Source organism: Alnus glutinosa, chromosome 10, assembly GCF_958979055.1.
Source record: "Alnus glutinosa chromosome 10, dhAlnGlut1.1, whole genome shotgun sequence".
Taxonomy (NCBI): Eukaryota; Viridiplantae; Streptophyta; class Magnoliopsida; order Fagales; family Betulaceae; genus Alnus; species Alnus glutinosa.
The window spans coordinates 1,132,538-1,151,747 of NC_084895.1; the positions used below are offsets into that span (position 1 = coordinate 1,132,538).

General features: G+C 33.3%; 3 protein-coding genes across 3 annotated transcripts; 1 reads left to right on the forward strand and 2 right to left on the reverse strand.

Moving 5' to 3' along the window:
• Nucleotides 1–1,124: 1,124 nt before the first annotated feature.
• LOC133879979 (germin-like protein 9-3) lies at nucleotides 1,125–1,962 on the reverse strand. Its single transcript, XM_062318815.1, has one exon. The coding sequence runs from the start codon at nucleotides 1,911–1,913 to the stop codon at nucleotides 1,284–1,286; it is 630 nt and encodes a 209-aa protein (XP_062174799.1). The 5' UTR covers nucleotides 1,914–1,962; the 3' UTR covers nucleotides 1,125–1,283.
• Nucleotides 1,963–10,895: 8,933 nt separating this feature from the next.
• On the forward strand, nucleotides 10,896–12,765 carry LOC133880484 (UDP-glycosyltransferase 74F2-like). Its single transcript, XM_062319432.1, has 2 exons — nucleotides 10,896–11,616; nucleotides 11,792–12,765. The coding sequence occupies exons 1-2, from the start codon at nucleotides 10,966–10,968 to the stop codon at nucleotides 12,512–12,514; spliced, it is 1,374 nt and encodes a 457-aa protein (XP_062175416.1). The 5' UTR covers nucleotides 10,896–10,965; the 3' UTR covers nucleotides 12,515–12,765.
• Nucleotides 12,766–15,678: 2,913 nt separating this feature from the next.
• On the reverse strand, nucleotides 15,679–19,076 carry LOC133878787 (UDP-glycosyltransferase 74C1-like). Its single transcript, XM_062317318.1, has 2 exons — nucleotides 18,580–19,076; nucleotides 15,679–16,604 (listed from the first exon to the last, which is right to left on the reverse strand). The coding sequence occupies exons 1-2, from the start codon at nucleotides 18,657–18,659 to the stop codon at nucleotides 16,184–16,186; spliced, it is 501 nt and encodes a 166-aa protein (XP_062173302.1). The 5' UTR covers nucleotides 18,660–19,076; the 3' UTR covers nucleotides 15,679–16,183.
• Nucleotides 19,077–19,210: the final 134 nt, after the last annotated feature.

Sequence of the window (19,210 nt, forward strand, 5' to 3'; positions counted from 1 at the left end):
CTTGGGACTGCTCTTATCGACATGTATTACAAATGCTGTAGTTTAGAGGATGCAAATCAAGAGTTTGGTTACTTAGAATTTTATGATCACTAGCTTGGTGTGCATGGGTATGGAGACGAAGCCATTTGTCTTTTTCATTAAAGAGATATGGAGAGAGCGAATGTACTGCCGCTAGATGCTATCACTTTTGTAGGTGTTCTATGTGCTTGTGTACAAATTAACAAATAACCCAGGAAGATGATACTTTTAATGTACAAATTAACAAAGCTGCAATCTTTTCTTCGTAGTTAAGAACATCTGAGATCAATACTCTTAACAATCGCAAGCAAACTGGTGGTTTTGCTTCCTCTGCCATCTTCATAGGCCCTAAAATTATCTGTTGGTCCCCTAAAAAGCAAGATGTTATCAGAAGATCTAGCAGTCTCTCTAGCTCGATGATAAGATTAAGAAAAATAATTCAATCAAAGATAATTATCTTTTGAATACGTATGTTTACTTATCTTAACTTGATAGGACTTGCTTGTAGGTTAAGTGTTGTCTTATTCCACCTTGTAAGTCAATTTATAGACTCAATTGAGATCAACAAAGTATGCTGGAAGTTTATAATCAACATATTCATTTTTGTGAAGGCCAAGTAATTCTTTCTTAGAACCTATCACAATTAAACTCATTATACGCTTAAAATTCGAGCACGTAACAAATTGGTCACAGAGCCAGCACCACGTCATGAGGGCGACCAAATAGATAGACTTACAGTTATTAGATCAATAATTAAACCTCCTCAATGGGATGCTTTTAGTACTTGCGGGATGTTTTAGAGAGAAGAAATGAGGTAAACTTGCAGGGCGTATTAGAGATTAAGAACGAGATAAACAACTATCTTCATGTTTCTCTTTTGTTCTTTATTACTAAATTTTAAAGAGTAATGCTATATACCACACTATTATTTCATCACTATTTAATTATTTTGACGTAGCATTACAAATCCACATTGGATATACATATATATTTGAAGATAACCAACAATCTGTATCACAACATTGGAAGAGATGAAGCTTGAAATAACTATATATCTCAATCTTTATCTATAACAAGTAAAAAAGATTGCTTGTTGAGAAAAAGAGTAGTTGAATACTTCTGTAACTATATTTCACTCGATCATTTTCTCTTTTCTAAACAAACAAATGCAACTCAGAGTAGACATAATTGCAAGATGATTATAAAGGAGAGTGTAGGAAGTGAATATCAGATTCGGTCAAACACTAAATGCAAGTTCTTCTATCTCAGGCCTTAGGTGCAAGCCCTGCCTTGATTGCCCGAATGGTAGAAACATCAGTGTTGAAGGATTTTGCCAAAATCCCAGCATCAATGCCAGAAGTGAATACAGTTGTGGGAACTGAGACAATACCAGCATTTGCACTACCGAAGGCAGAGATGGCTGTGGCAGAATTGTTTGCATCCCTATTGAACTGATAGTGAACAAGTCCCTTAGGAAATACGAACACGTCACCCACTTGGAGTGTCTGAGTGATGAGCTTGTTGGTCGTATCAACAAACCCAACTTCCAGAGTACCGGTGAGGAGAAACAAGAGCTCTGCAGAGCGAGGATGAGTGTGAAGTGAATTCATAGAACCAGCTGGGAATTGGAGAACAGCAAAAGAAACGCTCTGACCAGTAAGAGCCGGAAATTCAACCATGCTTACTTTCGAGATCTTAAAAGTTGTGGGCCGAGCTGCCCCAACAAGAGCCCTCATGGCTGTGTATGTGAAGAAGTTTCCATCAACAAAGGGCACATTTGGTGGGACTGCAAAATTAGAGGTGATATCTGCATCTCCAGCAGTCACCATATGGAAAGTAGTGAAGGCAAGTACAAGTACAAAGCAAAACTCATGCTTGGAGGTGGTGAAGGCCATGGAAGAAATATTGATACTAAAAAAAAAAAAAAAAGAGGCCAAGTTCCTTGATACTTCATTAGTTGCAAAAGGCTAATATATAGTGAGTAGTGGAAGCACCGAACAATGAGATTTGTGCAAAATATTAAAGTATTGATTAAATGGTTAAATTTATCTTTTTATTGGCTTAATTTTTAGGAATAAACTGTGATTTAATTATATGCATGGTATTGAAGCCATCAATTCATTTAAATTCAATTAAATATTCCACGTGTTGGGATAAATAATATTTTAACACCCACTAAACAGTGATTCTTTGTGAGTAAAATAATCCAAGTTGTACTCTATGTGACCTTCAACTGGAGCGAACCATCGAGGCAACATGCAAGTTGGTAATTAGATAGAAAAGGTTGAAATCGGTGGAGTTACATTTGTGGTGAGTTGTAAAGGTTTTGATGTTTGAATATTAATGATTAAATTAACCGTTTTTAACCGTTTAAGTTTTTGAGAATTAGAACTGATCATATATATTAATTTTTTTGCTTTCAATCATATATGTTAATTGCTTTGTTTTCCCCATCTATACTCTATGTGACCTTCAACTGGAGCGAACCATCGAGGCAACATGCATGGTAATTAGATAGAAAAGGTTGAAATCGGTGGAGTTACATTTGTGGTGAGTTGTAAAGGTTTTGATGTTTGAATATTAATAATTAACTTTAAAAAATATGTGATTTTCACATGCTAAGAGACATATGTCAATTTTATATGTGGATTGTAAAAAATTTCCTACGAACCGGTTTGTAGAAAATTTCTATCCATCTATTCATGTATCAATCAATTATTATCTTAATTAATATATATCATATTTTACTTTAATACTTTCCTCTCTAATTTTAATTATTACGTAGCATAAAAGAATCATCAAGAAAACATGCCGTTAAGAACCATCACGAACTTGGTGTGAAGAAAAAATTTGAAAAAAAAAAAAAAACCCTCATAACTAAACTCTTGATCATCACGTGAAAGCCAATTAATTGGAAAGAGAACATGGAAAAAAAAACATAAACAAAGAAAAAGGATTAAAAGAAAGGGAAAAAAAAAAGAAACGAAGAAGGAGGAGGTTAGGAGAATTAAAGGTTAGGTTTATTTGAGAAAGAGATTAGGTTAGAAGAAAAAAGGTTTTTTTTTTTTTTTTTTTTTAAAAAAAGGAAAGTTAACACCATTAAATTCTATTAAAAGTCACATGTGCCTCTAACATGTTTTAGGACATTTGTTAACTTATTTAACCAATTTGTAGCTAATTTTTGTCCTTAATTAATTTATAATTTTTTGAAAGATAATTTCATTTGAATGCGAAAACATCTCCGCCTAATTCACACCCTTTAAAGTCTGTTCGGTAAATTTTTCACTAAGTGTTTTTTCTTCTCTTGGAAAATCATGTTTAATCCCTAGATTTCATCTTATTTGGATTTAGTCACAGGGTTTCCAATTTCAAGAATAAGATTTTTAGATTTTGTCTAATTTTAAATAGGTCACTCAATCACTTCATAGTAAAAAATTAATGGCTTGTCATCTGTTGTTGAAAATTATTTCATGAAAATTAAAGTTTCCCTCCAATTGCGTCTTACACTTTGCCCACGTTGAAAAGCTTTGAGATTTATTTGTGCTTTATAAGGGATTATCTTACTCTTATTCTCGAATGGCTTTCGGGTAGACACATGCTAGTAGTGTCACCCAATGTGAAGCACTAACCTACGTGCGTCGCATCGACACTTTAGACACACTTATACATCATTCACTACAAAAAAAATAGAAGCAAATTCTGGACGATTTTAAACCGTCCAGAAATGCAAAAAAACCGTATGGAATCAATTCCAAACGGTTTCTTTTAGACGGTTTTAAACCGTCTAGGATATAACGTCGCTAATTGAATTTCTAGACGGTTTGGACAAAACTGTCCGTAATTCTAGACGGTTTTGCCGAAACCGTCCAGAATCAATTCTAGACGGTTTGGGCAAAACCGTCTAGAAAAATTATGGACGATTTTGCCCAAAACCGTCCACAATTTGTTATTTTTTTTTTTTAAAAAAATAATTTTTTATTTGTTATTTTTTTATTTTGTCCAATGGTCTCTTAAGCTTCTACGCGCATTCTACCGGAAAATCCACCAGAGAATCAACCAAAAAATATACCCACAAAACAACCCAAAGCCGTTTTGGCCGGATCTGCTCCCTCATTGCACAACCCAACAACCACAGCCACGGCTAAACACCCCCCTTTCACAAATCAACCAAAAAATATACCAACCCAAAGCCGGTTTCGGCCGGAAACCCCAAATCGTTCGTATCCAGCCCTTCGTAGTTCGTACTGGAGTGTCGAGAGCAACTACAAATCCCTTCAAGTTAAACATTACGACCCATTGGACCAAAATCTGGAAACTCCAATTTCGACCATTTCACCATGGGCCCGGAGATTGCGAAGACCCAGGAAGAGCGGAGGAGTATGGAGCAGCAACTGGCTTCCTTGACCTCCGTCACCTTCGACACCGACCTATACGGCGGAAACGGCCGGGAAGTGTGGGCCAAGGAAGTGCGGCATGGACCCTGGGGTACATTCGGCGGATCCGAATCGAGGGACAGAGTCGTCACCGTCGATCTCTCCCTCAACGCCCGGTCAGATCGATCTGCACCCTCCCTATGACTCCTTCCCTCTTCTCCCGATTCGCGCGATGCCGTCACCACTCTCGCCCTGACCGCAGATCTGCGATGGCCGGTTGTGATGTTTCAGGCCAGATCGTTTTTATTTTTTGGATGAACTGGCCAGATCGTTTTTTTCTATATACATACGTTTTTTTTTTTTTTTTGCTGTAAAGGAAATGGGCGGTTGTGATTTTGGCTGGGAAAAAATTTGGATGGATGTGGTTAAATTTGGGGATATCACACGGATTGATGATGTGGAATCGAAAAAAAAAAATTTCAGACGGTTTTAAATGAAACCGTCTGGAAATGAAATTTTATGGACGGTTTGATAAAAACCGTCCATAAAATTTTCTAAGAATAATATTTACAGACAGTTTTGGATGAAACCGTCTGGAAATGTTAAATTCCAGATGGTTTAGTTAAAACCGTCTGCAATTTTATGGACAGTTTAATAAAACCGTCCCTAATAAATTTTTTGCAGACGGTTTTGAAAAAACCGTTTACAAATTTTTTTTTTTCTAGACGGTTTTAAAAACCGTCTAGAAAAAAACCGTCCATAAATGCCTTTTTTTTTTTGTAGTGATTGCACACTGAAACGAGCCACATGCTTATTATTTACGTCAGAATTTGTCATTACAATAATAAACTGCTTATGCAATTCTATAAAAGGAAAAAAGAAAACTTTATGCAAATTTGATTTAACACATTTTTCTTCTTCTTCTATGTAGTTATAGAATTTATGGTTTAAAGTAGTGTTCAGAATTTGCAATTTAAACACTACATTAGGGCATTATTGTATCTTGATGACAACATTGATGTATTCCCCTTTGCAAAACTTATTATATAAGTGAAATACAGTATTTGTCTAAGAGACAAATTTATATTCGCCTTACTGTTAAAAAGTTGAGTCATTCCCATACAAATTTTATTTTGCTTTCATTAACTCTGTAGTTCCCACAGCCCCCAATATTAGTGCCACATTATCAAGTGTCAAGTCATCCATTAAGAAAAGAAAACAAAAAGTGTCAAGTCATCCATTAAGAAAAGAAAACAAAAATCAAAACATCTTTGGCTTTGGTCGATCGCCATTTATGTTGACATTTAAATTCCCTTGGAAGAAGAAGAGATTATTGTGATAGTTTGAGATAGGTGGAGAATGTCTTCACAAAGGTGGAAGAAGGGGATTGCTCTTCTCCAAACAGCAATGGAAATTTTAGACTGATCGTGATGGTTCAACTCATTCCAAAGGTAAGCAAATTTCTCTAACATATGAGTCACTCCTGACGCTACAAAGGCAGAAGATTGGGACGAACAACGTACAAGATATCATTTTTGTTTTTTGAATTGTCTTTTATTTTATTTATTTTTTATTATTATCATAGATGACTTGATACTTGATGATGTGGTATTGACATTGGGTGCTGACATCGACATTGTGTTTCAAATGAGACACATGTGACAGATGGCAAACCGTCAACTTTGACGATAAAGTGACAGAGAGACCTATTTAAATTGAGAATAGCTTTTATAAGGATGAGCTGTAAATTTCTCATTTACAACAACTAATTATAAATGGTCAAGTTATCAAAAATTAAAAAATATAATAGACATGAAAACATTTAATCGTTTGAAACAAATTAAAAAATGATGATTTCTACTCCACCTTGGGCGGATTCCGACGGCAGTGTCCGGTGAAATAGGTGGGTGTGGTTCAACCTCCAATAGATTGGGGGGGGGGGGGGGGGGGGATTCCGTAGATTTGGTTGGGTTTTCTTTTTTGTAAGTGATTGTTATGGCCCGAAGTTGTTCCTGAGAGAAAGAATGCGTTAAGGTAGACGCTAGAAGATGTAAGAGTAATAGTGTTCAGGCCGGTTGGGTTCGAATAAAAGCGAAAAGAGAGAGATCTCAGAGAACTTCGATGCTTGAAACAAGAAGACTTAGATTATATATGCTTACTGCACTTGGTGTGTTTAGATGATGTGTTAATATCTTATTGGAAACTGTAAAAATTGAGTTTTACAGTTCATTCTTATCGAATGGACTCTCATTTAAATTTGGGAAAGACATAAGATCATTCTTGAAATTGAAAATTTAAAAGACTAAATCCAAATCAAATAAAAACCTTGGGGCTAAATGATTTTTTCCTTCTTTTCTTTTGTTTTTTTTTTTTGTTTTTTTTTTTGAGTTTTGAAAAAGTGAAAATTGACAAGTATTTATGGTAGGGGGTCACATTTGAAAAGGTATTATATGTGGGGTCTTAAAAAAAAAAAAAAAAAAAAAAAATCGTTTGGTGAACTAAGAATGTTTTTGGAAAAGCAAAAAACCAATCTAAAAGTGTTTTCAAAACATAAAATAAATAAAAGCAAAAACAAAAAAACAAAAAAATAAAAATGTTGTTGGCTGATCAACCTCCACGGGTGGCTGCCTCCTTAACCAGAGGGAGAAGGTCGGTCTCTCCACTGCCTATCCTCGAGGGTCGACACACAAGAGGTGGATGACCCACTGTGAGAGGCAGAGAAGGGTGGGTTTTCATCATCCCATTTCCTTCACGAAATTTTATGATTTGATTTGAAAAGTGGATTAAGAATAAAAGGCACATGCATATACTTGCCCTTGTATTTTTCGCACAATTATGCTTGAATTTTACAAATATCTACATATAATTAACACACTATTGCTATAAAAAGCCATTAACTTTAGTGTGTTTCCTCAATCAAGTGTGGGATGAGCCATTAGACTTTATGGCACTTGTAAATGGGACTACCCTAACCATATTTTGATATAAATTTTGGGTAGAAATTACAATTGAAAATTTTCTGTATTAGCGGAAAATGTCACGCAAGAGGGAATACTTGTCCTAGTGGGCTGCAAGTACTCTTTAAGGGATTTGACAAGTTGGCCAACTTGGTTTACAAAGGGATCCCCTTGATTACTTTCTTTATGATCATCATCAACCATACTTATAGAGTCACTAAAAATTTATTAAAAAGAATTAGGCAACCCAATACGAGAAATTGTTGACTCTAAATTATAAAGTCTCTTTGTGTGATCATGTTGTCAAATACTCATGCACAAAACAAAAGATTTAAACTCTAAGCTTCAAATTAGAAAAATATTATCTGAAGAGTTTATAATGATTTTGCAATTTCAAAAATTAATACTCCCATAAAATACTTAGCTGCATTGGATTGAGATTTAATACATGCTAAAAATAAATAAATAAATAAAAACGAAAATTAATACAAAAGAAAAGATGAAAATAATAATAATAAAAATTAAACTCAGTGTCTTAGACGCAATCCCCGTCAGCGACACCAAAAATTTGCTGCTTCAAAAAGAGTGTAAACTTAAATGTAGGTTTTCGCAAGCAATAAATTCTCGATAAGTACGAAGCCGATTCATTAGAAATGGTAGATACTAAGTAAAATTTCAAGTATCGAACAGAAAAGTAAATTAAATTGTTTTTCCACAAAAAATTGGGGCAATGGAAAGATGGTAAACTAAAATTAAATTTACTAAACTAAATTAATAAAAGTGAGATTTTTGGAAATTAATGGAAAATACTAGCTAAGGCTTCAGGGATCCACATATCAATCTATTACATATTCTGGAGACATTTTATTTCTCAATTAGGTAGAAAATCAGCTCTTCTAGTCAGAAGATAAAAAAATTAAGCGCAAAGAAAAATAAAATATAGAATAAACCTAGGACATTGATAAAAAATTGATTTTAATAACATGTTACAAAAAATTAATTAAGCATTCAATATGTTTTCAAATCAAACAAAGTAAGTATTTGCTATAAATAAAAAATCATAATAAATCAAAATAAACTTGTGACATAAAATTACTTTAAAATAAAGACCACCACCCATATCAATCATTAAACATTAAAAAACATTAAACATAACCTCAAAAACACATAATAAAAAAAATAAAATACTAAACTTCAACCTAGCCTTAGTTAAAAATTTAGTTACTCATCATATAAAATTACATGGCAACCTTTCTTCGTAAAGAATAAAGGAATTTTCTCGCCGCTCTCATTTTTCTTTTCTTTGTAGGTCCTCCACGTGTTGAAAAATCCTATTTTGTTCTTATTTTATTTCTTTTGTCTTTTCTTCATTTTTCAACTTCGTAGGTCCCACGTAATTGTTGATTTTTTTTCACCTCCTTGGTTGCTTTCTTCAATTTCCTTTGCTTTTTCTTTGTTTTTATTCTTTTATTGCATCGATATGAATTTAAATTCAAATTTAATAATTAAATAATACTTTTCAATTAAACATAAAATAAAAAAAATTAGTATAAAGCAAAATATGATAAATACTTATTTTGATAAAATAAATTATGCACATTTAAGCCAATCAGCTTATTATTGCTAGTTCCTAGCTATATGGGACAAGCTTTCAAAACATAAAATGAAAATGAGTATTAGTGTTGTTATTATAGATAATATGGATAAGGTACTGCCTATATTATTTGAACCAAAGATTACACAATTGTTCTAGATGTACGTAGCAAGTTAGTCATGTTAATTAATTAGTCATAATTTAAATGGTGCGGCTCATAGACTAGCTAAGAAAGAATTAGACCTCAATGAGGAGTATTGTTTTCTTGAGAAAACCCCCAATTTTGAATATTATTGCTGTAGAGTGCTGTACTTATTTTATAAAATTGTGTTCGACTTGATTAAAAAAAAAAAAAACTGCTCTATTTCATTCATTGAGTAATAAAAGTGTCAAATCATTATTAAAATAAAAATGCGTATAGCGTATTCATATTCATCATAAATTAATATTCAAAAAAGGGGGAAAAAAACAAAAGAGATTGAAGGCTACTAAGATTTTTTATTTATTTATTTATTATTATTATTATTATTTTGTAAGTAAGGCCTAGGACTTAAATTCCAAAGGTTGTGTCCAGAATAAAAAATAAACGTTCACGTGAGTTGTGACTATAATATCCAAAATTTCTCTATTGTGTCCAACTGGACTTGACCACGATGTATTAATTAATTAAGAGCATCATTTTAGCTAATTAAAACGTTTCATTTTTTTGTTAATTTTAAAAAAACTTCACTTAACTTTCTTAAACCTTTATTACTTTTCCAATCTTCCATTAAAAGTTTAAAATTCTCATTTTAATGTATCGAACTTTCAATTTGTTGCAATCTCACTCATCCCATTAGAGTTTGACTAAATCAGACGTTCAAAAAGTAAAATGGCACTTACTATATCATTGTAAACTTTATCAAATTATAAAATTACTCTTAAATTACAATTAATTTTTGAAAAAACTTACTTATAACTCCTGATCTTTCTTCACTTTTGAAAAAAAAATACCCAAACTTTAAAAAATGTCAATTTAAGGTATCCATATTTTAATGTACGTTTTTTCAATTTCAACTATTCGTTAGAATTTTTCATTAAATCCTATCAAAATTACAATTAAAATATAGTTAGTTTTTTAAAAAGTGAGTGTATTTTGAAAATTTCTCACCCATCCGTTAGGATTTAACAAACGGAGGGGTGAGATTGCAAAAAATTGAAAGTTCAATACACTAAACTGAGAATTTTTGAACTTTGAGAGGGGGAGATTCCAAAAGCTAAAAGTGATGAAAGTTTAGGAGGTTAAGCGAAGTTTTCTTTTTATTTTATATACTATTTTTTTTTAAAAAAAAAATTGAAAGTTCAATACACTAAACTGAGAATTTTTGAAATTTGAGAGGGGGGAGATTCCAAAAGCCAAAAGTGATGAAAGTTTAGGAGGTTAAGAGAAGTTTTCTTTTTATTTTATATATTATTTTTTTTAAAAAAATTGAAAGTTCAATACACTAAACTGAGAATTTTTGAACTTTGAAAAGAGGGAGATTCCAAAAGCGAAAAGTAATGAAAGTTTAGGAGACCAGGTTAAGTGAAGTTTTCCTTTTATTTTATGTATTATTTTTTCAATACAAACTCTAACATATATAACTTATAATACTTGTCTAAAAGTAGTTAATTAGAAAATAAAATATGTATATATTTTAGATAAAGAGAACATAAACTGAATTCTCTCGTATTAACTAAATATATATAGACTATATGAACATTTTAGAGCATATATATACTGAAGATCAAGATGCTCTAAGGTTATAGGAGGGGAGTATAATATCGAAAATGAAAAGGACTTGAAATGACTTGTTTTATAATAAAAACATTATTGCAGATTCAGATGGCTTCTGATTGACAAGGACAATCCAACGAGTTTCGTGTACAAATTGTGCACTTCATCTTGTTCATATTGATCACTATATAACTACACAAACACGTAGAGAGAAAGAAAGAGAAAGAGATCGAGATCCCTCGAAGTTGTAAAAGCAGGAATATATATATGGAGATGGAAGGGAGTGTCTCCAGAGCTCATTGTTTGGTCTTAACCTATCCATCCCAAGGCCACATCAATCCTATGATGCAATTCTCCAAACGTTTGGATCACAAAGGAGTAAAAGTTACACTCGTTATTACCAACTTCATCTCCAAGACCATGCATAAAGAAGCCAGCTCCAATATTGCGCTCGAGACGATCTCCGACGGCTATGATGAAGGCGGGATAGCAGAAGCAGAGAGCATCCACGGTTATTTGGATTGCTTTCGTCGAGTCGGGTCGCAAACTCTGACTCAGCTGATTGAAAAGCTTTCTAGCTCAGGTGGTCCTGTTGATTGTGTTGTTTATGATCCTTTCTTGCCTTGGGCTCTGGACATAGCCAAAAAGTTTGGTTTAGTTGGTGCTGTGTTTTTCACTCAATCTTGTGCTGTTGATAATATATACTACCATGTCCACGAGGGAGTATTGAAAGTCCCTCTTTCAGAGACTGAAATTTTGCTTCCTGGGTTGCCGCCACTCCAATCTCAGGATATGCCGTCATTCATTTATGATTTCGGATCCTACCCGGCTTACTATGACATGGTTGTGGGTCAATTCTCCAACTTTGATAAAGTTGACTGGATCCTGGTTAACACGTTTTATGAGTTGGAGCAAGAGGTAAAGGGCTTGTAGTAGACTATTCCTTGCCTCCACAGTTTTTTCACTTTTTTATTTTTTTATTTGGTTGGGAGGGAGGACATTGAAACGCTGAATGATATTGTTTGATTTTGATTCCAAGTGATTTTATGCTAGTAACAGTCGATTGTTGATAAACTATATATATATTTTGTAGGTGGTGGATTGGATGGCAAAGATGTGGCCATTGAGGACAATAGGACCAACTATCCCATCAATGTTCCTAGACAAGCAAATCAAAGATGACAAAGAATATGGTTTGAGCATCTTCAAACCGAACACCGATGCTTGCATGAAATGGTTAAATGATCGTCCGAAGGGGTCGGTTGTTTATGTTTCGTTCGGGAGTATGGCTACTCTTGAAGTTGAGCAAATGGCAGAAATAGCTTGGGGATTGAGAATGAGCAACAGATGCTTCTTGTGGGTTGTCAGGGCATCAGAAGAGGCAAAGCTTCCCAAAAACTTTGTGGAGGAGACGTCTGAGAAGGGATTGGTGGTCTGTTGGTGTCCTCAGCTGGAGGTCTTAACTCACGAGGCAGTGGGATGCTTTGTTACACATTGTGGGTGGAATTCTACTTTGGAAGCTCTTAGCTCTGGTGTGCCAATGGTCGCAGTCCCACATTGGTCAGATCAGAGCACGAATGCAAAGTATATTATGGACATTTGGAAGATGGGACTGAAAGCTCCGATGGATGAGAAAGGGTTAGTCAAGCAAGAAGCAATAGAACATTGCATACGGGAAATAATGGAGGGAGAGAGAGGGGAAGAGATAAAGAAAAATGCCTTAAAATGGAGGAAATTGGCGAGAGAGGCTGTTGACGAGGGTGGAAGTTCTGATAAAAACATTGAAGAATTTGTAGCTAAATTGGTTCACTCCTAAGCTCTAGACACGTGCAACTTCACGTCCATTTCCAAAGTTGTGTTTTAAGTACTGCTGAATGGTTATGTAATAATTTCGGCTTAATTATGACAAATGCCGTTTATGTAATAACAACTGCAGAATGGTTCAAATCCTATCTGCTTTGGCATGTTTGCTTTTCGATAAACTTCTATCTGTGCTGTGAACAAACTTTAATTTGGCTTCTGTTGCAGAGCTCCCGCTTCTGCAGATGATTTTTTGTCTTCACTCAAGCAAGTTTCAATTGTCTTCCTTCTTTTTATATTATTTTACAATTTCACAAACACATGCATGTACGTACGTCATCATACTTATTTTAGTTTCTTAAAGTTTTAAAGATTTGTATTTTATTAATTTAATATTTAATCGATCAATTGTTCATGGATATATATGATAAACTACTTCGGAACACGTCAGTGATGGTGAAAACGTTGATGTTCTATTGTCCTGCTTAATTTCAACCTTTTGTTAATTAATAATCCTTCTTTAATAATGTGTTATATATATATTTGACAGATCGATCTTTGTTACCTTGTTAATTGCACAAATTATTTTGGAACAACTTCACTTGTTATTCTTGATTTTCACCACTTTTACAATCATACCCATAAACTTTAATAAATATTAATTTAGTGTATTCATCTTTCAAATTTTTTTAATTTTACTATTTCTTTAAAATTTTCCGTTAAATTCTAATTGAGGGGTGTCAAAATTCTTAAAATATAATACTCTTATTTTTTTTTAGAAAAAAGGTTAAAAAAAAAAAGAGTGAAAAAAATTGCACTGATTGAAGTGTTGGTCAGGATTTAACAAAATTTACAAAAATATTCATGCTTTAATCTTTGAAAAAAAATTACATATATATATTAAAAATGATATTTTAAGAATTTTGACCAAATTTAACGAAAAATCTTAATAAATGAGTGACATTGAAATATTAAAAAACAAATAATTTAAATTGAAATATTGAAATATAAGTGATTCAATTTCTTAAAATAAGAAAAATTTAAAAAAAATTACAAAAAATAAGTCATAGCAGTTGCCCTATTTTAGAGATCCATCCTTGGGTGTAGCTACCCAATATATTATTTTAATAATAATAAAAAAAAACGCCTCTCTCTCTCTCTGATTCTCTCTCCTTTTAGGCTTCACGGCTCCACGCATCCTCAACCTCCAGAACTGCATCTCCTTCACACATCCTTCACGGCATCACGCATCCTCATCGAATTACCTTTCCCGATCAGCGTATCTGTTCTCTTGCAGGTTATTACAAACTGGCATATCTCAAATACCCGAATAAAAAATCAGCTCAAAAATTCAGAATCCCCAATAGACTTTGAGGGGTAGCTCCAGACTCCAGTGACGCCCTCCTCCTAGAAAGAGACAACACATGATTCAGAAAATGGAGGAATGAAACAGAGGAGATAAAAGGCGTATATGAGAAAATCAGCTGCAGCTTGGATTACTGGGAGGTTCTTGAGGGAGCGATCTTTTCCGTCAAAATCAAGCTCCTCAGTATCAACGGGACTGGAATGAGAGGCAGGCGAAGGATCGATAGCTTGATCTCAACCTCCATGGGAGGCTGGCTTTCAAAGCTTTCAAGAGAGCCTGGCTTCTTCATTTGGAATCAGGCACGAGAGAGCGAGAGAGAGAGAGAGAGAGAGTGAGAGAAAAAAATAAATAAATAAATAAAAAGTAAAAAGTATTATTTTAATGATAGAGGGAAACATAAAGAGAAGCTATTGTAGAGTATTTTTGTATAGAAAAAAAAAAGGTGATTTGAATCCTAAATTTTTCCTAAATTAAGGAAAATGGTAAGGAGTCTGCTGCTACTGCTCTTAGTCGTGTCTGTCTCGGCTTATGTGGATTATTAATATTAAAAGCGGTTATAAATTAGTTTGTAAGAAATTTTTTACAACTTAAATATAAAAATGATGTGTCTTTTAAATATGTGAGAAGTACATAATTTTTTATTAATGTTATTAAAAAAGTAAATAGTATGTGCTTCTTACATGCCAATGACACATGTCAATCTTACATGTGAGTTGTAGAAAATTTCTTACAAATTAGTTTGTAGAAAAATTCTGTCCAAAGTTAAATATACTATGACCTTCGCAACTTACAGTCAATTTTTATAAAGCTCGACAAATTAACACGTGACATTTAGATTTAATAAATTATCATTTTGTTACAAATAAATTATGGTTTTGCTAGTTTTTAAAAATAACCTTCTTACTTTTAGACTAATAAAATAAAAAAATTAAAATTTCAAGCAAATTATTTTTATACTAATTGAACCTTATTCTATGTATTTTAGTATTTATTAAAAAAAAACCATTTTTAAAAGAATGATAAAAAAAAAATAGTTTAATTAGAACAAATTGATATTTTGATGAGTCTAAATATCGCATATGTCAATTTATAAAACTTTATAAAAAAACAGCCTTTAGTTAAGGGCCAAAATATATTTAACTCTTAAAACAATGATCATAAAGTTGACAAATTGTACACGAATTCTGTGTTTGTTGTGGCCTTCTCACATTAGTACTTTGAATTTGCAATGCTGTCTTTATCGTAACGTGGACAAAATAAAGTAACTTAACAACTGCTCATTTTGACTTTAGTTAAATCAAAAAATTGTTCACCTAACTTTCATATTTATAGAAAGATTTGACTACAAAGTTTCTATTTATGAGAAATTATCATTTTATATTTTTTGTATTTTCTTTTATTTTTTTTAAAAAAATTAATTATTAGATCTATATGACCTACAAGAACTCACATGTGAGCCCTTCAAATCCAATTGTTAATTTAAAGAACAAAAAAATCTATAAGAAATGTACAGAAAAATGTACATGTAACATGTTCCTAGAGCTTTATATGTAATTTAAATAATTTTAAAATACAAACAAATTTATTAAATTAATGTAATTAAATCTCATAATTTAAAGTAATCAAATCATCATTTGTCAAGCATTTTTATCCTTATCACTTCACTAGTTTTTGGATAATTTTCAAAAGACAATACAAAAGTATGATGATATTTTATTCTTTTATCCAAATATCAGTTGAACGAGAACTTTCTGGGAGAGCAAATATGCACGTGTCAAATGCAATAATTGAACAAGAAGCAATTAAAGATAGGATTTATGTATAAGTCTACGGGCTTTATTCACTCTCAAAAGACGCCTTGAAAGAGGAGGAGGTGTCCATGGCTTATAAAGTCTACAAGACAAGGATCTCTTAACAATGTGGGACACTTTAACACTCCCTCTCACGTGTGGCATCTTTGGTCAAACACGTGTTCAACAACGGAAGGGAAAGGCCCATCATTGTCAACCATGTAAAAGTCCATGGGCCTTACATGGTATTAGAGCAGGTTTCTTTGACAATGATGGACCTTTCCCTCCCGTTGTTGAACACGTGTTTGGCCAAATATGTCACACGTGAGAGGGCGTGTTAAAGTGTCCCACATTGCTAAGAGATCCTTGTCTTATAGACTTTATAAGCCATGGACATCATTTTTCTCTCAAGGTGTCTTTTGAGAGTGAGTAAGGCCCATAAATTTTTACAATTTAAACCATTCCACAGTTATTAATTAGGAAATGGACATGAAACTTGTGTCTAGAGCTTAGGAGTGAACCAATTTGGCTACAAATTCTTCAATGTTCTTATCAGAACTTCCACCCTCGCTTCTTTGGCCATTTTCCTCAATTTTATGGCATTTTTCTTTATCTCTTTTCCTCTCTTCCCCTCCATTATTTCTCTGATGCAATGTTCTGCTGCTTCTCGACTGACTAACCCTTTCTCATCAACTGGAGCTTTCAGTCTCATCTTCCAAAAATCCATAATATACTGGGCATTTGTGGGTTGGTCTGTCCATTGTGGCACTGCGACGATCGGAAAGCCGCAGGTGAGGGCCTCCAGAGTAGAGTTCAACCCACAATGGGTCATAAAGCATCCCACCGACTCGTGAGTTAAGACCTCCAGCTGAAGACACCAACGAACCACTATTTCCTTCTCCGACATCTCCTCCACGAAGTTTTTTGGGAGCTTTTCCTCTTCAGATACCCTGACAAGTGACAACCCACAAGAAGTAACTGTTGCTCATTCTCAATCCCCAAGCTAGTTCAACCATTTGCTTAACTTCAAATCAATTTGTAGGAAATTTCAACCCACATATGAGAGTGGCATGTGTCCTTTAAACATGTGAGAAATACATGTTTTTTTAATTAATGCTATTAAAAAAGCATGTGAGAAGCACATGCTATTAAAACAACATGTGCTTCTCACATGCCGATGGACACATATCCATCTTATATGTGAGTTGTATGAAATTTTCTACAAATTGATTTGTTGAAAATTTCTACAAATTGATTTGTTGAAAATTTCTGTTCCCCCTAAAAATGGATAAGGGAGATGTTGTCGCATCTTCTAATTTGCCATGTGACATGCCAAAACGATACAATGTATCCAATTCTTCTTGTCTACATCAGATCCAATCTATCAAAAAAAGAAAAAAAGAAAAAAAAGAAGACAACCCCCCCCCCCCCCCCCCAAAAAAAAAAAAAAAAAAAAAAAAAAAAAACTTGCTAGTGATAGAAACTCCGAAGATTCGTTGGAAAGCCCTTTGCATGGTTCTATCAAGGTCAATTGGGATTCTGTGGTGGATAGACATCAAATAAAAATAGGTATTAGTGTTGTTATTAGAGATAGTATGAGTGAGGTACTGCCTATGTTATCTGAACCAAAAATTACATAATTGCTCTAGACGTGACAATTTAATCTTGTTAGTCGTAATTTAAATGGTGCAGCTCATAGACTAGATAAGGAAGCATTATACTTCAATGAGAAGCATCGTTTTCTTGAGGAAACCCCCAGTGTATTTCAAATATTATTATTGTTGAGTGCTATACTTAAATAAGGCTTATTTATAAAATTGTGTTCGATTCTATTAGAAAAAAAAAAATACGCTCTGTTTCACTCATTGAGTAATAAAAGTGTCAAATCATATTAAAATAAAAATGCGTATTCATATCCATTATAAATTAATATTTAAAAAGGGGGAAAAAGTAAACAAAAACAAAAAAGATTGAAGGCTACTAGAAATTTTATTTATTTTTGTAAGTAAGGCCTGGGATTTTCCAAAGGTTGTGTCCAGGAAAAAAAAATAAAAAAAAATGAAGCTATATATATAATTATATATAATATGCCATATTCGGTCCGATGAATGAAACTCCGGATCTCCGATGGATGATTTCGTGACGATTATGATGTGTTTTCTACTTGTCTTTTTTTCTCACAAAAAGCTGAAAACATTCACGTGAGTTGTGACTGAAATATCCAAAATTTCTCTATTGTGTCCGACTGGACTTGACCACGATGTATTAATTAATTAAGAGCACCATTTTTGCTAATTAAAACGTATCATTTTTTTTTTTTTTTTTGAGAAACTTCAGTTAACCTAGCTTCTTACACCTTGATTATTTTTACAATTTTCAATTAAAAGTTTAAAAATTCTCAATTTAATGTATCGAACTTTCAATTTGTTGCAATCACACCCATCCCGTTAGAGTTTGAGATTAAATCAGAGGGTCAAAGCGTAAAATGACACTTATATCATTGTAAACTTTATAAAATTATAAAATTACCCTTAAATTGCAATTAATTTTTAAAAAAACTTTACTTATAACTCCTGATCTTTCATCACTTTTGAAAAAAAAAAGAAATAAAACTTTAAAAAATGTTAATTTAAGGTATCCATATTTTAATGTACGTTTTTTCAATTTCAACTATTCGTTAGAATTTTCCGTTAAATCCAATCAAAATTACAGTTAAAATACAGTTAATTTTTTTAAAATTGAGGGTATTTTGAAAATTTCTCACCCATCCATTAGGATTTTAACAAACGGAAGGGTGAGATTGCAAAAAATTGAAAATTCGATACACTAAACTAACTTAAAAAATCTATATTCGATACCTAGATTCAAGTCATATTCATAAAGAAATGATAGCAACAGAGGCCAGAGAATGAGAGAAACACCAACCTATGGACAATGATGCAATTGCGGAGCCACAACCGAAGGTCTTGAAGCCGATCTTCCCGGTCTTGAAACCGCATGTCCATGGCGCTGTGCGGCGTAGGGGAAGAAAATGGAAGTTGAAGAACTTAGGGTTTTTTTTGGGAAGATGAAAAAATGTGTCTTCCAGTCTTCCTCAGAAATGGAGGGAAGAAGACGAAGGGCGGAAGGGGGTGAGGGGGTGAAGGAGAAAATGAAGAAGAAGAAGAAGGGTAGGCAGCACAAGAAGAAGAAGAAGAAAATAGAAATAACGAAGGGCCGAGTAAGATTTTTCGATTTTTAGCGGGGCGGGTCCTGGCGTTTTTAAAACAACTAAAACTCAAGATTTCAGGGGCGAGGCATACGGGTTGCAAGTGGGTTCGCGGGTATTTGATCACCCCTACTAAGATCAAGATGCTCTCTCTTAAAAAAAAAAAAGAAAGAAAGAAAGAAGAAGAAGAAGAAGAAGAAGAAGATGCTCTAAGGTTTTAGGAGGGGAGTATAATATCGAAAATGAAAAGGACTTGAAATGACTTGTTTTATAATAAAAACATAATTGCCGATTCAGAAGGCTTATGATTGACAAGGACAATCCACAGAGTTTCGTGTACAAATTGGG

Excerpts from the sequence above, each read along its gene's own strand:
- LOC133880484 (XM_062319432.1), top strand. The coding sequence starts at position 10,966 with ATGGAGATGGAAGGGAGTGTCTCCAGAGCTCATTGTTTGGTCTTAACC. Across the intron at positions 11,617-11,791 it reads TTTATGAGTTGGAGCAAGAG|GTGGTGGATTGGATGGCAAA; the intron begins GTAAAGGGCTTG and ends TATATTTTGTAG.
- LOC133879979 (XM_062318815.1), bottom strand. The coding sequence starts at position 1,913 with ATGGCCTTCACCACCTCCAAGCATGAGTTTTGCTTTGTACTTGTACTT.
- LOC133878787 (XM_062317318.1), bottom strand. The coding sequence starts at position 18,659 with ATGGACATGCGGTTTCAAGACCGGGAAGATCGGCTTCAAGACCTTCGG. Across the intron at positions 16,605-18,579 it reads AATTGCATCATTGTCCATAG|GGTATCTGAAGAGGAAAAGC; the intron begins GTTGGTGTTTCT and ends GTCACTTGTCAG.